The sequence below is a fragment of the Zingiber officinale genome, chromosome 1B (assembly GCF_018446385.1).
Source record: "Zingiber officinale cultivar Zhangliang chromosome 1B, Zo_v1.1, whole genome shotgun sequence".
NCBI classification, from domain to species: Eukaryota; Viridiplantae; Streptophyta; class Magnoliopsida; order Zingiberales; family Zingiberaceae; genus Zingiber; species Zingiber officinale.
This window is the reverse complement of record NC_055986.1, coordinates 114,118,818-114,134,990: the sequence shown is the minus strand read 5'-3', so window position 1 is coordinate 114,134,990 and position 16,173 is coordinate 114,118,818. Positions and strand designations below refer to the sequence as shown.

At 38.8% G+C, this 16,173-nt stretch overlaps 2 protein-coding genes and 1 long non-coding RNA gene across 6 annotated transcripts; 2 read left to right on the top strand and 1 right to left on the bottom strand.

The window, feature by feature from the left end:
- The first annotated feature begins 406 nt into the window (after positions 1 to 406).
- On the top strand, positions 407 to 2,926 carry LOC121973711. Its single transcript, XR_006109725.1, has 4 exons — positions 407 to 1,214; positions 1,859 to 1,954; positions 2,027 to 2,303; positions 2,453 to 2,926. It is a non-coding gene; the product is annotated as an uncharacterized LOC121973711 (long non-coding RNA).
- Positions 2,927 to 7,413: 4,487 nt separating this feature from the next.
- On the top strand, positions 7,414 to 10,383 carry LOC121973645 (phosphatidylglycerophosphate phosphatase PTPMT2-like). 2 transcript variants are annotated; one of them, XM_042525044.1, is made up of 7 exons: positions 7,414 to 7,903; positions 8,019 to 8,141; positions 9,097 to 9,190; positions 9,392 to 9,474; positions 9,580 to 9,669; positions 9,949 to 10,221; positions 10,328 to 10,383. In XM_042525044.1, the coding sequence occupies exons 1-6, from the start codon at positions 7,709 to 7,711 to the stop codon at positions 10,219 to 10,221; spliced, it is 858 nt and encodes a 285-aa protein (XP_042380978.1). In that variant the 5' UTR covers positions 7,414 to 7,708; the 3' UTR covers positions 10,328 to 10,383. The 2 variants fall into 2 exon arrangements, with proteins under 2 accessions (XP_042380978.1, XP_042380971.1); XM_042525037.1 differs by having other exon boundaries at positions 9,949 to 10,383.
- Positions 10,384 to 11,150: 767 nt separating this feature from the next.
- On the bottom strand, positions 11,151 to 15,783 carry LOC121973661 (protein NONRESPONDING TO OXYLIPINS 2, mitochondrial-like). Of its 3 annotated transcripts, XR_006109702.1 has the most exons (4): positions 15,571 to 15,772; positions 15,294 to 15,493; positions 13,855 to 13,918; positions 11,151 to 11,437 (listed from the first exon to the last, which is right to left on the bottom strand). XR_006109702.1 is itself a non-coding variant. In XM_042525060.1 (3 exons), the coding sequence occupies exons 1-3, from the start codon at positions 15,693 to 15,695 to the stop codon at positions 11,412 to 11,414; spliced, it is 279 nt and encodes a 92-aa protein (XP_042380994.1). In that variant the 5' UTR covers positions 15,696 to 15,783; the 3' UTR covers positions 11,151 to 11,411. The 3 variants fall into 3 exon arrangements, 2 of the variants coding, with proteins under 2 accessions (XP_042380994.1, XP_042380987.1); XM_042525060.1 differs by lacking the exons at positions 13,855 to 13,918; positions 15,294 to 15,493 and adding an exon at positions 12,911 to 13,038 and having other exon boundaries at positions 15,571 to 15,783; XM_042525053.1 differs by lacking the exon at positions 11,151 to 11,437 and having other exon boundaries at positions 13,095 to 13,918; positions 15,366 to 15,493; positions 15,571 to 15,783.
- Positions 15,784 to 16,173: the final 390 nt, after the last annotated feature.

Genomic DNA, 16,173 nt, shown 5'->3' with positions numbered 1-16,173 from the left:
TTAAAAAAAACAGAGAAGGCTAATAATTAAGCTTAATTAGGATAATTAATTAGCATTAATGACTGGGGCAAGAGGTAATCTCGGCGTGGGGCCTATGGTGAGGTCATGGCGTCGACACGTTGCATGGTTAAAATAATAATAATAAATAAATAATATATTATATTATTATTTCAATTGTTTATTTTATTTATTTCAAATAGGAAAATTTTGTCATCGATTTATTTATTTTATTCTAAATTTCTGAAATATTGTTTTTTTTCAAAAATAGAGAAAATATGACGTGGATTGAAGTAGGTGGGCTCTTGGTCCACGTGGAACGACGTGGCTTGCGCTTTCAAGAATCCGACCGTTGTAGAGTCGTATAAATTCAAATGCCGCTCGCCTTTTTTTCCTTCTCGTTGCGTCCGCTTCTTCCACCGACAACGATTCAACGCTTCCCTCCTCCCTCTCGCACTCGACTCGACGGCGATCGACGCGGAATCGCAGCAGGAATCGGAGCTAATGGGCTTGGTTTTCTAGATCCATGCTCGTATTGTCGCGTTAGTCGCTTGATGATTAGGGTTTGATTAACCATTTGTTCCCCCGCAGATTCTTTCGTTTTCGCACTCGTTTGTTGGGCAAAATTTAGGGTTTTTCATTTTAATCTTATTTTTAGGAATGACAAGAGTTAAGTCTGTTACTTCTTTTGGTTTGAAATTTTACTAGAAGCATTTGTGGAAATCTAGCAATAGATTGTTTGATAGGGGATTCGAAGGTTTTAAATTCTTGAGTCTCATGATTTCTTCGCCGGATACAGTCTTCTTGAAGGATCCAGTATTGGAGAAGAGATGGACGCTTAATGATTTCGATATCAGGAAGCCCCTTGGAAGAGGCAACTTTGGCCATGTCTATGAGTTGGGGAGTTTTCTGAAACTAATAATATTGCCAAATTCAAGCTTGAAATTTTCAGTGGGATGGCCTCTTTAATTTTGTTCCCATTAAATGACTGCTCAAATGCGTAGTAAGCCAGAGTTTATTTTGCTAGTACGTTCATTCCTGTTATAATTGATTTTTTAAGTGTCATTTTGGTGAAGCTGAGTTACCATATTGTGGCACTGAAAGTGCTATTCAAGTGCCAGCTCAAGCAATCTCTAGTTGAGCATCAACTGCGACGTGAAGTTGAGATACTGAGTCATCTTCGGATATTACGCCTATATGGTTACTTCGATGATCAGGTTTGGTTATCTCTTGATTTATAAAGATTATGGTCATATTGCACCTGTATTTTGTCTTTGCCACCTCAATTACCTAGATTCTCCTTGTATCACAGACTCGAAATTACTTGATATTGGAATATGTAGCGACAGGTAAACTCTACAAGGAACTGCAAAAGTCTAAATGCTTCAGTGAGAAGCGAACTGCTACTGCGAGTTCTTTGCTAACACGCAGAGTAACAGTCATTAGTGTATAAGCTTTTATGTGTTTCTGATGGAAAACTAACTCTAATCTTTTACCTATAGAATTTACAGCTCCTTTCTCACCTGTGTACAAGTGTCGTGCATTTGTAAATTAGAATAAGTTTCATTCCTATGTACACCTACATTACAAGGAACTGCAGAAGTCCAAAGGCTTCAGTGAGGAGAATTGCTATTTTGAGTTCTGTGCTAACTCTAATACTTAACCATAGAATTACAGCTCCTTTCTCGCTGTATATGACGTTAATTAGATGAGGCTATAAGCTCCATTTTGTAAGAACACATTTGTTGTGCATTTATCATTTTCTGATTCTTGAACTCAATTTCTTTTGTCCCTGTGCTAGTATATCAGCTTTTCCTCCTCCCTTTTGCTCATATGTTTTTTCATGTTCATAATTCTTCAGTACACTGCATCTTTAGCACGAGCTCTGATATATCGCCACGGGAAGCATGTGATGCATAGAGATATTAAGACATAGAACTTACTGATTGGACTCCAGGTAATTCTTATTGCTTTCATTTTTCCCTAAATATAATAGCTAAAATGCTTACACAATGAATTCTTGATGCAGGGTAGGTTGAAAATTGCAGATTTTGGATGGTCAGTCCACACATTTAACCGTAGACAAACCAGACCATGTGTGGAAACACTAGATTAACTTCCCCTTGAAATGGGCATGCTAATCTTTACCATCAGTGAATCCTATAAAGATAGGACAAGCATGACTCGAGTGTGGATATTTAGGGCTCGGGTGTATTGTGCTACGAGTTCCTTTATGGGGTGCCTCCATTTGAATTCGAAGGAACATTCTGATACATACAGAAGGTCTGCAAAACCACTCTGTTACGGTATAAATTTCCATCTTAGTTTGGTTAATGTAGTTAAGAGGCTTTTAAATGTTCTAGCAGATATACGATTAGGCATAAAACTAGTTCTGTTTCTCTTAGCTTCCTTTTCAACTTCAAGTAAATTTTCAGTTTGTTTACTTTGAATGCAGGATTGTGAAAGTTGATCTTATCAACCAGGTGACCGATCAGATAGATAGATCCTTTTGAGTTTGTGCCAGTGCCCTTGATAAGAACAATTGTCTCAGTTAGAACCCCAAACGGTTTGAAGTACGGCTGTTTTGATGTCTTGTCAAACTAGTCTAAGTTAAGTCTTACTTGTGGCACTAACTCGTGTGTGTAAGAGAAATGGCTCGCTATCCAATGGAATATGGTGAGGAATAAGAAAGGAGAAGGAGCATCGGAGATGACAAACTTTGATAGAAGATGCAGCAAATGAGAATGATGATATGGGAAATGAGTCGACGAGTTCAATGTATCCAAGGGACGAGGAGCTACAAACAGGGATGGATCTAGAAATCAAAGATGGATTGGGCTGATGTCAAATTGAATGAGTCCGTCAAAGACACCATAGAAGAGGTCTGAGTTCATTGTGTGCGATCAAGTTATCATATCATCTTTTCCTATATTCCACTGATTTAAATTTTTGTTAAATGATTTTTTTTATTATTTATGAAAATATTATGTTAATTTACCGATAGTAATATCTAATTTGTAGATATTGAAAATTTAGGGGTTATTGTAGAAGGTCTGATCGCTGATGTCGGTATTAGAGAATTTGCTGTTGACGATGAGATAGAGGCAGTCTATCCATGAGCACAGTGTAAGACCATACTCGAGCGTCTGACGCGAGACCTTAATCTACAACTACTTACCTCCGATGTCGACGTAACGGTATGCCTGTTAGACTTTCGAGTCACAAAAATCGCTTTTTGCGTTGCGGAAACCTCGAAGCTAGCCACGGATCCGTGCGAAGATAAATAAAAATATTCATGTACATGTTTGTTTACACTAGATCTACTTTAGATCTACATGAAAAAGAAGTATTACCCTTGTAGCGATGCCCTTCCCTTATCCCGCTCGTCCAAATGATTATCGGATCTCATAGTGTCAAGTGTACACTCCTCTACACGTATCCACACAGACAAAAGGTGGAGAAAACCACTTAGAGTGTGTTAGTACTCTTGAGAGGTCTCGGCAATGGAGGAGAAGGAGAGAAGAAGAAGAGAGGAAGAAGAAGAAGCCTTGAATTGCCTTGATTCAATGTGGTCGCCCACTTATTAGAGCTCTTATATCTCCATGTAATAGCAAGAGTCATGGCTCTTGGTCTTCCTCATGAGGTGGCACACAATGATGTAGCCTTGATGATGTGGAACATCATCATTGGTCGGCCCATGCCAAGTCACAATGAGGTGCCATTTGGTCAAGTCAAACTTGACCCTTCATCTTCCCTCTCAAGTCAAGTCAAACTTGACCTCGTATCTCCCATGGTTGATCAAATCTAACCTTTGATTCAAATCAATTTAATTGAATGAATCTCTATTCATTGTTTTAAATTGAGTCAATGAATCATAATCTAAATTAGACTCATTCGACACATGAATCAAATTGAGTCCAACTCAATTAGTCTAATCTGGATTACTCTTAATCCAATTTGGTTCATCACATGAACTTAATCTTCTTGGTCCATCATATGAACATAATCTCTATCTTACTGCCCTTTGTGTGTGACCCTATAGGTTCTTGTAACGTTGGCAATGCTTCTAAACCCATTTAGAAACATAAGTAATGAGCAGTATCTAGCAACACATCATTATCACCCAAGTTACAAGAATGTTGAGATCCAACATCACCATTGTGACTACTAATTATGACTCTCACAATATGTGACAATGTCCTTCTATCCTTGACATCTAAATTGATCAATTGAGGTATAGACCGTGTCATCCTCTAATCAATTTATGTCTTGAACTCCAAATAGACTCACTCTAATCAAATGAGCTCAATATCTCATATTGACCTATTTGGGCATGGTCATGCACTTAGTGGTCTCACTCTATCAAGAATCATGATGTCACTCCCGTCATATAGGAGGGATAGATCCCATCTACATCACTCACATCCCTCTGCATAATTTGTTACATACCCAGTAGTCGCCTTTATAGTCCACCCATTTACGGGTGGCATTTGACGAAGCCAAAGTATGCAACTCCTTATGTAGGGAACCATGGTGACTTCAGGTCCAAGGACTGATAGTCATACTAATAGTCACATGAGAAAGTATATGACACTCATATAACGATCCATGATACTTTCTCATGGTGGGGCATTCAGTATACATTCTCCAATGCATACCCATGTGTCAACTTGATATCTAATATCCAGGACTTATGAGATCAAGTCATTGAGTTGACCTACATGCTAGTCTCATCGCATTAACATTGTCCCTGAATGTTAATACTTGACTAGGAATGATTAAGAGTAGTATTCTTTATATCATCTCATTATCAATTCAACCAATCGATTGATATAGATAAGAACCTTCTACTTAAGGACGCTATTATACTCAGTTATTTGGCACCAATACAAGTAAGTATAATAACCATAAAGAAATACATTTATAAATATATATAGAAATATGATACATCGAGTCCATACAACAATCATCACATGATCGGCTCTAGGGCTCTCACTAACAATACCGACGTGGAGGAAACGTCAATCCAATCATGGAAGCTGCAGCCGAGAGTGATCATGTTGACAACTACGCCTCCGGCGATGGCAGCCTGGCCACAAATGGTGACAGCGAAAGAGCATGGGGACAAGTAAATGAGAGGGAGGAGGGAGACGATATCGTCGAGGGAGGACGAGTAGAGGACGATGATGGGACGAGCGAGGCGAATAAGGCAAAGAATTGGACTGTGATTTCAAAGTCAAGGATGAGGATGATAGAAATAAGGGCTACCTTCCATGATCGTAGTTGGCTAGTAGTTAAAGAAATAGCAACCATGTATATTACAAATTTAATCTGAATGGACAGGAGAAAGAAGAAATTCGTATTTATAATTATAATAATAAAATTTAATTAAACAAATATATAGTTGAATTAAAAATAAAATTATAAGAGGTAAAAAGAAGATTTGTCAACAATAAATGTGTGAAACATGTTTCCAACCTAAGTGTAAATTAAAATTTTTGGAATTAATAAAAAAATTTGAAAACAAAGCTTCCTATTTGGTATTTTCTTAGTGGTTATTTTTTTCTACTTGGTATTATTTTTTCCCCCTTAACATGATATATGCATGGAGCCATTCAGGCCTGGGCTACAACCCAGGAGAGCCCCTGAGTGGCTTCATCTTTGGCTGTAGACAAGAAGCCAGGAGTAAACATGCGCAAAGTTCAGAGAATTTCAAGTGACCGAAAAAGTGTTTCGATGACCAGAAGATACGGAGATTCAAATGACCAAAAGCAAAGGGTTGGATGAGGACTGTTGAATGGAGGAATCCATTTGTCATGTCAGCTTGCCATGTGAGCAAATGACAGTAGAGTAGATGAGCCTTTATCTGTTACATTAGCTCGCCACTTTAGCAAACAGTCGAAGCAAGGACCGTTGAGTAGATGGTGTTGATAAATTCAGGCTTATCTTAAAATTTGTGGGGGGAAATAATATTATCCGCTACGGTGCTTAACGGATTGTTGCAATTCGTTCCCAAGATACAACGACGACGAACGTCTCGGAATCGTAGCACGACGACTTCCGAGACCAGCGAACCTTCTAGTAGACTTCTTGGACTCTTGAATGCACAAGATGAGATGAATGCTTGAGGAAGAGAAGAGAGGATTGAGTAAATATTCTCACCTGCGACGATGCGTACGAAGTGCAAAGTGCGCCTACAAAGCGCCCATTGCGCACGTGGCGAGCTCACAGGTGCGAGCACCTGCTCGCCTTGGGCTAAGGGAGCACCTGTCCTTTTATTTTTGTGTTGACTCCATTAACACATCTTCATTAATAAGTAGAGAATACACATCGAGAATTTCCGATGTGGGACTATTCTCCCATGCACTTTATTAATGAATAATAAATGTTATTTTGGGCCGACTTTAAACATAAATTTCTCATTCACCCTTAATCAGTTTTGAGCAAATTAATAGTCTAAATCTATCTACGCGAATCGTAGATTTCAATTTTGAAGTCAATTACGACTTTCAACAATTGATGGCTTCCTTCCTCAAAATCGTTTTGGTTCATTTAATGCCCCAATATCCAACAGATGAGACTTTACCTGCCATGTGAGCTTTTTGGTTGACGAAAAAGCTCGATCGGTCAACCGAACATACCACATCAGTAGCCTGAGCAATGGCTATAAAAGAAGGCGAGGAGCGTAGTGGAAGAATAAGACACTCAAATCACATTTTATTTTTCTATTCATTTAATTGTTCTTCTCACACTCCATTGTTATATAAGGTCTCTCTGCCTCCTATTTGCTTCCTAAGAGGAGATCATATTGGACGTTCATAGTCTTAAACTAGCACCCCATGGATTGTTAAATTAAGTAAATAACCGAGTCTCATATTTCTTTAATGTTAGTCTTATCTTTATAACTTGTGTGTCTCCTTACTAAGCCGTTAGAAAGAGAAAGATCATTTTAATTTACAGTCAATATTTACCACCAACAATCACGCCTCAACATGACCTTCTTACATTTCATAGATGTTCATCTCAGATCACAGAGCCGGCATTCAAAATATTCATCCAAAAATTCGAATCTTGATTCTTTTATTGTTCCTTTTAGTATTTTACCCCTCCAGCACATTAGGATAATTAACAAGCAAAGTAATTTGATGATTTTGAAACTCTAGAAGGTATTTAGAAAGAAAATAGTTTGAGGAGGAAAATGAAAACTATTATACGATATTTTATCATCAAAGTCCGAATCACATCACTATCTCTGTCCGACTAACTGTTTCGCGCCATCAATTGCCCCACGCACAACGGACAGCTCAGATTGCATATCTACCAAACCAGGTGTCCTTATCTAACGATCTCTACCGTCCATCTCGCCGACGTATTATTCTGTATCTTTTTAAATAGACAGGGGCTTTATTGCATACGTAGCGTCACGGCGTTATCCTCTGCGAAGTGGACGACTTTCTCGCTCCGATGGGATCTCCACCACCACCAGTCACGACCGCCGAGATCGGCGATTTTGGGGGGCCTCGGTGGTGAATCGGTTGCAGATCGGGCTTCAAGGCTTCGATCTCTCTTTCCGCCTCGTCGCGCGCCCGACGCAATCGCTTGCCTGCGTCGTTATCCGATTCGATCTTCTAGGGTAAGGGTTTTCTGGAATTGCAAAGCGGATCCCCGATTGGAGGTGCTGTGGAGTGGGAATTTGGTATCGGAGGACGATATGAAGATAACGGAGTTGGAGGACGGAGCGTCCGAGGAATATTGCGATTCCGGCTCGCAGGAGATTGTGCCGCTCAAGGCAAAAAGGGCGCTCGTCGGAGCTGGTGCCCGGGTTCTCTTCTACCCAACGCTTATGTACAATGTTCTCCGAAACATGATGCAAGCGGAGTTTCGCTGGTGGGACGAAATAGAACAGGTGATTGTTTTTGTGCAAGCAGAGTTTCGTTTTCCCTTCTACCCAACTCTTGTCCTTGCTTCCAATTACCTCCTCTCATCCAAGTTCTTTTTCCCCCTTCTGTTTGATTGTGTAGTTTCTTTTACTTGGGGCTGTGCCATTTCCTAAAGACGTACCGCGCTTGCGGCAGCTTGGTGTTCATGCTGTTGTTACGTTGAATGAACCATATGAGACCTTGGTTCCTCCATCATTATACAAGGCAAGTTTTTCATGATAGCCTGTTTGATAGGAAGCCTATACTTTTTCGTTTGAAATCATGTATAGACGTTAGCAAAAGATGAGACTACTTGGCTTAGTTTTTAAATGCTTCCATCTTCATTGTGGTGGTTGCCCGAAGTACTAAACCATTTGTTCCATACCACACTGCTTAACTTCCATATGCCTCTTAGCCTCACTTTTAACGATAAATGAATCAAGCGTTCGTGAACAAGTTTAATGTTCGACTTAGTACAAATTTATTTATGTTCGTTCAATATACACAAAATTAATTAAATAAACAAGCTTGAACAATTCGTTAAACTAAACAAACAAATGTGAACACATATGTGTTCAGCTCGTTAACGTTCGTGAACAACGTTCATGAACAATGTTCATGAACCATATTCATTAATAATTCTTTTTTCAATATGTTAAATAAATAATAAAATAAAATAAATAAATAAATTTAAATTATCAAACTCAATAACCAATCAAACAACTAAATTTTCAAATAATCAAATAAACTTGAATTGAGAACTCGATAACATCTAAACAAATCAAACTTTAACTAAGTTAAAGTCAAGCTCGAACCAAGATTGAATTAAAAGCTCGATAATATCTAAATAAGCCAAGTTTTAAACAAGCTCAAGCTTATAAAAAGTAAATCAAGTCAAGCTTGAACAATCATTTTAAAAGCTTGGTTCATTTTAAGCTTGGCTCAGCTCAATTACCTTATCAAACAAGTTTGAACACCCTTATCAAACAAGCTTAAACTCCCTAAAGTTCAACTCGGATCGGCTCGTTTACAGCCCTACTTTTACTAGTATGTATTTAATGTTTTTTTGTTGTATTTTCAACTGCATTATCTTAAATTTTCCACTGGAAGCAAAGCAAGCTCTTCATCACTGGATATGATATATATTCAATGTTAACATTTTGTTTATGTTGATTTATAGACCCATGGAATTGATCACTTGGTGATCCCTACAAGAGACTACCTTTTTGCACCTTCACCTGTGGATATACGCAGAGCAGTTGATTTCATCCACAGTAAGACTATATGATATTAGGCCTTGTGCAATTACGTTTACAAAAACCCAAGATCTGGTAACTGATTCTTGATTTGTATACTCGTTGGGAAGTAACCTGTTTTGATGTGTCTGTTAAAGGACATTTATGTCGAAAGCATTTTTGCTTATGTTTCTTAGTTCTTCCAGCATGTCAGTGAGACTTCGACACCTCTTGTTTCAGGCAATGCATCTTGTGGGAGGACGACTTATGTTCACTGTAAAGCTGGAAGGGGCCGTAGCACAACTATTGTTTTATGCTATCTGGTACAATGGAATACTAATATCGTTCAACTTCTCCTGTGTTAAGCTTGGTGTGACCAAACCAGTCTTTATGTGTTCCATTGGTGTTTTTTCCAACTTCTTATGCAGGTTAAGTACAGGAATATGACGGCTACAGCTGCTTTAGAGTATGTTAGATCGAAAAGACCAAGGGTGCTATTAGCTCCTTCCCAGTGGCAGGTATGCAACAAAATTTTGGATCAGCAACTAGAAATATTTGAATTAAATTATTTTAAACTCCATGTAAGGCTATATATATCCCTAGAAATATTCGAATCAATTAAATGGATTTTCATCTGTCCGTTGTATCTTCCACTGCAATAGAATCAAACTCTACTGGTTATCATCATGTCCATGCCATCTCAAACTTTGTATTTCTATGTTATCATCTATTGGAACGGTATGCTGCTGACTATAGTTTTGATATTCCTGCCAATCCCTACCTTTGGTTATTTTCAGGCTGTCCAAGACTTCAAGAGACAAGAACTGGAAAGTCTGGAAGTCAAAAGCACCCTGTTTTTCTCTCATCCAGGAGACACGGTACTGATAACAGAGGCAGATTTAGAAGGATATGGCTCCACTGAGGTGGAAGCAAAGGAACTGAAGCGCATTCGGAAAATTGCTCTTGCTAGGCCAATGATGGCGAGGGTCTCATGTTTCTTTGCAGCTTTAATGGCTTCCGGTGACCTTCCAAGACTTCCTCCTCGTCTGCCTGAAATAAGAGCTTGCTAGGTAACATCTGCACACAAGGGTTTGCGCTTATCTTTTGTGATTTTATATCCTTATGCTGGCCAATAAGCTATTCTATTCTACCTTCTGTAAATATGATATCCTTCAGGGAAGTTTACGTTGGCACATTAAGGCAGCAAGCACCATGGCATTCTGAATCCCCAACTACTTCTGCCACTGTTTTTCTATTTATTTTGTTTTATTTTTTTAAGGAAAAAAAAAACACTTGGGGAAATGTAGACAACATCCAGCCAAACATAACCAGAAACTTTCATCTCTGATGGACGATCCTAATCGCTTGTGGTCACAGATAACATTCACATGAACAAGAATCTTGTGTCTCTGATTGACAGTTCTAATAGCTTACAATGAGATCGAACTAGTAGATCCTTCCACTTCTGCTAAACAATCCTGACTGCTGACAAGAGTAACACAAACTTCACCGCGACCTGAAGACAAATGAACCCAACCTACTACCAAAGCTTACAATGAGATCGAACTAGTAGATCCTTCCACTTCTGCTAAACAATCCTGACTGCTGACAAGAGTAACACAAACTTCACTGCGACCTGAAGACAAATGAACCCAACCTACTACCAATCGAAGTGAATAAGCCCATCCATAGCTGAAGACGATGGATCCAACTGACCGATCGAAGCAGACAAGCAATGATTTAATTGTTCAAACTCCAGTCGTAACTTCTTGCAGTTGAATTAGTCGAAACCCCAATTCAAACATGTTAGTTATGCCCTGCCTTAAACCCAGCCCGCAAGAAGATAGGATAGAAAAGTTCATAGCTAACCCGCAATGCCTCACTACATTTCGATCCCTACTCTCACAAAAAGAAAGGTTGTCAATCTGTCGAGTAAATCGAGTGTTGACTTAAGAGTTTACCGGCAATCAGATACAATTCAATCTGTCAGACAAAGAAATCATCAAACCAGCCAGTCGGGTTTCATAACATTTGTGATTTTGTTGGCAAAACACCACAACGAAAGCCTACAATGAGGCTATTAAACAGAACAGTATTTGAACATTGAACTCATCCTAACTTTGACAAATTATTAAAGCTGATTGACAACAAGGAATTTATCTAATGGTTTCGATAAAATTGTATGAGAATCTCGCTTGAACTTTTTATAAGAGCAAACTAACCTGAAACCCTCAGAATATGAACGACAAACAGTGCAAATTCATCGGGGCACGGAAAGGCCCAACTCTGTAGGAAATATAAAACAAACAACATCAGCACTACTTACCTTGTAAATGATAGTAAACTGAAATAGAGTAAAACATGAGATGCAAAAATAAACATGATGGTAAACGCAATTGGCTATATATCTTTTTCCTTTCTCTAGCATTGACTGTTTCATGAACATACAAATTTCAAATGTTAATCAAATATTCACATTATACCAGACATTGCTGCTTATATTCATTCCTTTGACATCACTAAAAAACTGAAAAACCGTATCTTGATTTTTATCCTGACTAAAAAAAATCATCATATTTCACTCTCACAAGTTCTTCAAAAGCTTTTTTCCTTATACTGCATATGGAAAAGGAGTTGAGAATCATTGAAAAGAATAAATTTGTTTTACATTTTTAAAAATTTTCTAAAAGTTAATAGCCCATTCGCATCAATTCAGCTAGCTCCACCATGAAGGATCAACAGTATGTCAATTCCCGCATCATTGCATCTAGCAGAATCATGCCAAGACTAACTAAGAAAAATAACACCTATCAATTGGCATTCGTACATCGATCAGTGCAAGTCCAACATTTCTTCTGTAGGTGGTAACTCGTTTACACCTCTTTCGGCATCATTTCAGTCATGCTACTTGCCACAACACCACCCTTTTGCCGCGACATTAACTATGCTTCCCAACAATGATCACCAAGTCCTCACCCTCTTCTCACTTGAATTTTGATCTACCTTTTCATCATTAGGTGCAATATATGTAGGAATGTGGTTTTTTCCTAAACCATGCTCACCTCTACCTTCTCCTGTCTCCTCCAAACACTGATATGAAAATAACATAATACTGTCAACTCTAGCGCTATTTCTGCCTAGCAATCAGCTACCTCGAAGACAATAAAAGACATTGCACACTGAACTAATATTCCGGGAATTTGCAGGGGTTAATAAGTGTCCTAGCTGTATCAAGTTCGCCTACAGAAGAGTAGTAGAAGTTGGCCTATGAACAGTCACAAGTCCTTAGTTGTCCATATAGCAGTCTCTCAGTCAATGTTGTAACACATGAGTCGATCGTTCTCAACAATTCCATGTAAAAAAGGTATAAACCCTAGACTTCTCAACACTTATGGATCTCTGATTACGCCATGTAAGAAAAACCTAGCAACAATAAGGGCAACAGGAGGGGGAAAACACTACTTGCTATCAAAGCCTAAATACTTTCTAGGTTCTAGAATGGTGACTAATTCAGGCAAATTTAAGTGGTTCATTTGTTTGATCTTGCTCAAGTATGTCAGATAGAACCTTCCAAATCTCCAATAATCCAAGCATTTTAAATACAATCAAGCATAACATAATTAAAATATATGGTATAATGGGCAAGCACCGAAATGAGAAGAAATCGAGAAACCAGTGACTGCTTACTCAACCAAGCAAGGAAAGAAACACATCTTGGGAGATCAGATCAGACACCGGGGTCGGAACCGCGGAGCATACCCTGGGACAATGACCTTGAGGACGAGCTCCCGGAGGCGTCGATCCCCAGCCTCGAGATCAGACGCGCCGAGGAGACCGCGCTGTAGAGCGGCAGGAGGGTGCAGAGAGCCCCCAGTTCACGCGAGACACTTGGGGAAATGTAGACAGCATCCAGCCAAACATAACCAGAAACTTTCATCTCTGATGGACGATCCTAATCGCTTATGGTCACAGATAACATTCACATGAACAAGAATCTTGTGTCTCTGATTGACAATTCTAATCGCTTACAATGAGATCGAACTAGTAGATCCTTCCACTTCTGCTAAACAATCCTGACCGCTAACATGAGAGTAACACAAACTTCACCACGACCTGAAGACAAATGAATCCAACCTACCTACCAATCGAAGTGACTAAGCCAATCCATATCTGAAGACGATGGATCCAACTGACCGATTGATGCAGACAAGCAATGATTTAATTGCTCAAACTCGGGTCGCAACTTCTTGCAGTTGAATTAGTCGAAACCCCAATTCGAACATATGTTAGTTATGCCCTGCCTTAAACCCAGCCCGCAAGAAGATAGGATAAAAAAGTTCATAGCTAACCCGCAATGCCTCACTACATTTCCATCCCTACTCTCACAAAAAAGAAAGGTTGTCAATCTGTCGAGTAAATCGAGTGCTGACTTAAGAGTTTACCGGCAATCAGATACAATTCAATCTGTCAGACAAAGAAATCATCAAACCAGCCAATTGGGTTTCATAACATTTGTGATTTTGTTGGCAAAACATCACAACGAAAGCCTACAATGAGGCTATTAAACAGAAGAGTATTTGAACATTGAACTCATCCTAACTTTGACAAATTATTCAAGCTGATTGACAACAAGGAATTTATCTAATGGTTTCGATAAAATTGTATGAGAATCTCGCTTGAACTTTTTATAAGAGCAAACTAACCTGAAACCCTCAGAATATGAACGACAATCAGTGCAAATTCATCGGGGCACGGAAAGACCCAACTCTGTAGGAAATATAAAACAAACATCAGCACTACTTGTAAATGATAGTAAACTGAAATAGAGTAAAACATGATGGTAAACGCATTTTGCCATATATCTTTTTCCTTTCTATACCATTGACTGTTTCATGAACATACAAATTTCAAATGTTAATCAAATATTCACATTATACCAGACATCGCTGCTTATATTCATTCTACATCACTAAAAAACTGAAAAACGGTATCTTCATTTTTATCCTGACTAAAAAAAATCATCATATTTCACTCTCACAAGTTCTTCAAAAGCTTTTTTCCTTATACTGCATATGGAAAAGGAGTTAAGAATCATTGAAAAGAATAAATTTGTTTTACATTTTTAAAAATTTTCTAAAAGTTAATAGCCCATTCACATCAATTCAGCTAGCTCCACCATGAAGGATCAACAGTATGTCAATTCCCCGCATCATTGCATCTAGCAGAATCATGCCAAGACTAACTAAGAAAAAATAACACCTATCAATTGGCATTCGTACATCGATCAGTGCAAGTTCAACATTTCTTCTGTAGGTGGTAACTCGTTTACACCTCTTTCGGCATCATTTCAGTCATGCTACTTGCCACAACACCACCCTTTTGCCGCGGCATTAACTATGCTTCCCAACAATGATCACCAAGTCCTCACCCTCTTCTCACTTGAATTTCGATCTACCTTTTCATCATTAGGTGCAATATATGTAGGAATGTGGTTTTTTCCTAAACCATGCTCACCTCTACCTCCTCCTGTCTCCTCCAAACACTGATATGAAAATAACATAATACTGTCAACTCTAGCACTATTCCTTCCTAGCAATCAGCTACCTCGAAGACAATAAAAGACATTGCACACTCAACTAATATTCTGGGAATTTGCAGGGTTCAATAAGTGTCCTAGCTGTATCAAGTTCACCTACAGAAGAGTAGTAGAAGTTGGCCTATGAACAGTCACATGTCCTTAGTTGTCCATATAGCAGTCTCTCAGTCAATGTTGTAACACATGAGTCGATCGTTCTTAACAATTCCATGTAAAAAAGGTATAAACCCTAGACTTCTCAACACTTATGGATCTCTGATTAAGCCATGCAAGAAAAACCTAGCAACAATAAGGGCAACAGAAGGAGGGGGAAAACACTACTTGCTATCAAAGCCTAAATACTTTCTAGGTTCTAGAATGGTGACTAATTCAGCCAAATTTAAGTGGTTCAATTGTTTGATCTTGCTCAAGTATGTCAGATAGAATCTTCCCAATCTCCAATAATCGAAGCATTTTAAATACCATCAAGCATAACATAATTAAAATGTATGGTATAATGGGCAAGCACAGAAATGGGAAGAAATCGAGAAACCAATGACTGCTTACTCAACCAAGCAATGAAAGAAACACATCTTGGGAGATCAGATCAGACACCGGGGTCGGAACCGCGGAGCATACCCTGGGACAAGGACCTTGAGGACGAGCTCCCGGAGGCGTCGATCCCCAGCCTCGAGATCAGACGCGCCGAGGACACCGCGCTGTAGAGCGGCAGGAGGGTGCAGAGAGCCCCCAGTTCACGCGAGACACTGAAACAAACGCCAACCGCTTCAAACCCTCAACATTGACCGAAAGATCAACAACGAGCCGAGCTGAACTGGGTTACCTTGGAGAGCGAGGCCGACGAAGAATGGAAGGATTTGGTGAGAGAAGAGGGCTGGCGTTTCTCGTCCTAGCGTGGTTGAGGAAGGAGAGAGCCGGCCGCGAGATCGATCTGTACCGAGACGCCATGACTGGCTCAGCCACTGATCTGGGACGACACTCGAGGGCTTAACGCGCAAAACCCTAACGATTGATTGCTATGTGGGGCGACGGATGCTTCCTCGGCCCAATAAATCATCTTCATCTTGCACTTTCGAATTAGTAATTAGATTAATTTAAAGGATCATTTAGTAAATCAGGTATAAATCACTAAATGTTTTATGAAAATCTAATAAAAATGGCCTGACATTAACTTTTAATTTTATAAAATTGATGCATATCGATTAATATATTACCATAAGAATTTTTTGTTAATCAAAGAGTATTGTAATATAATCAAATGATAATATATTAAATCGATTATATTATTCAATAGCATTTACATACTCAAGTAATTATTATATTATTTGATTATATTTCCAAAAGATGTAAATTAATCTTTTAATTTAAAGTATCAAAAACTAACGTATGAATTGTCTTTTAACTTATTCAACAAATGTCGTTCGAA

Bases quoted from the DNA above. Each gene is read 5' to 3' on its own strand.
- LOC121973645 (XM_042525044.1), top strand. From the start codon at position 7,709: ATGAAGATAACGGAGTTGGAGGACGGAGCGTCCGAGGAATATTGCGAT. The intron at 7,904-8,018 runs GTGATTGTTTTT...TTGATTGTGTAG, and splicing joins GGTGGGACGAAATAGAACAG to TTTCTTTTACTTGGGGCTGT. The intron at 9,475-9,579 runs GTACAATGGAAT...CTTCTTATGCAG, and splicing joins CTATTGTTTTATGCTATCTG to GTTAAGTACAGGAATATGAC.
- LOC121973661 (XM_042525060.1), bottom strand. From the start codon at position 15,695: ATGGCGTCTCGGTACAGATCGATCTCGCGGCCGGCTCTCTCCTTCCTC. The intron at 13,039-15,570 runs GTAACCCAGTTC...CATTTCCCCAAG, and splicing joins CGTCGGCCTCGCTCTCCAAG to TGTCTCGCGTGAACTGGGGG. The intron at 11,438-12,910 runs GTATGCTCCGCG...TATTTCCTACAG, and splicing joins CTCAAGGTCATTGTCCCAGG to AGTTGGGCCTTTCCGTGCCC.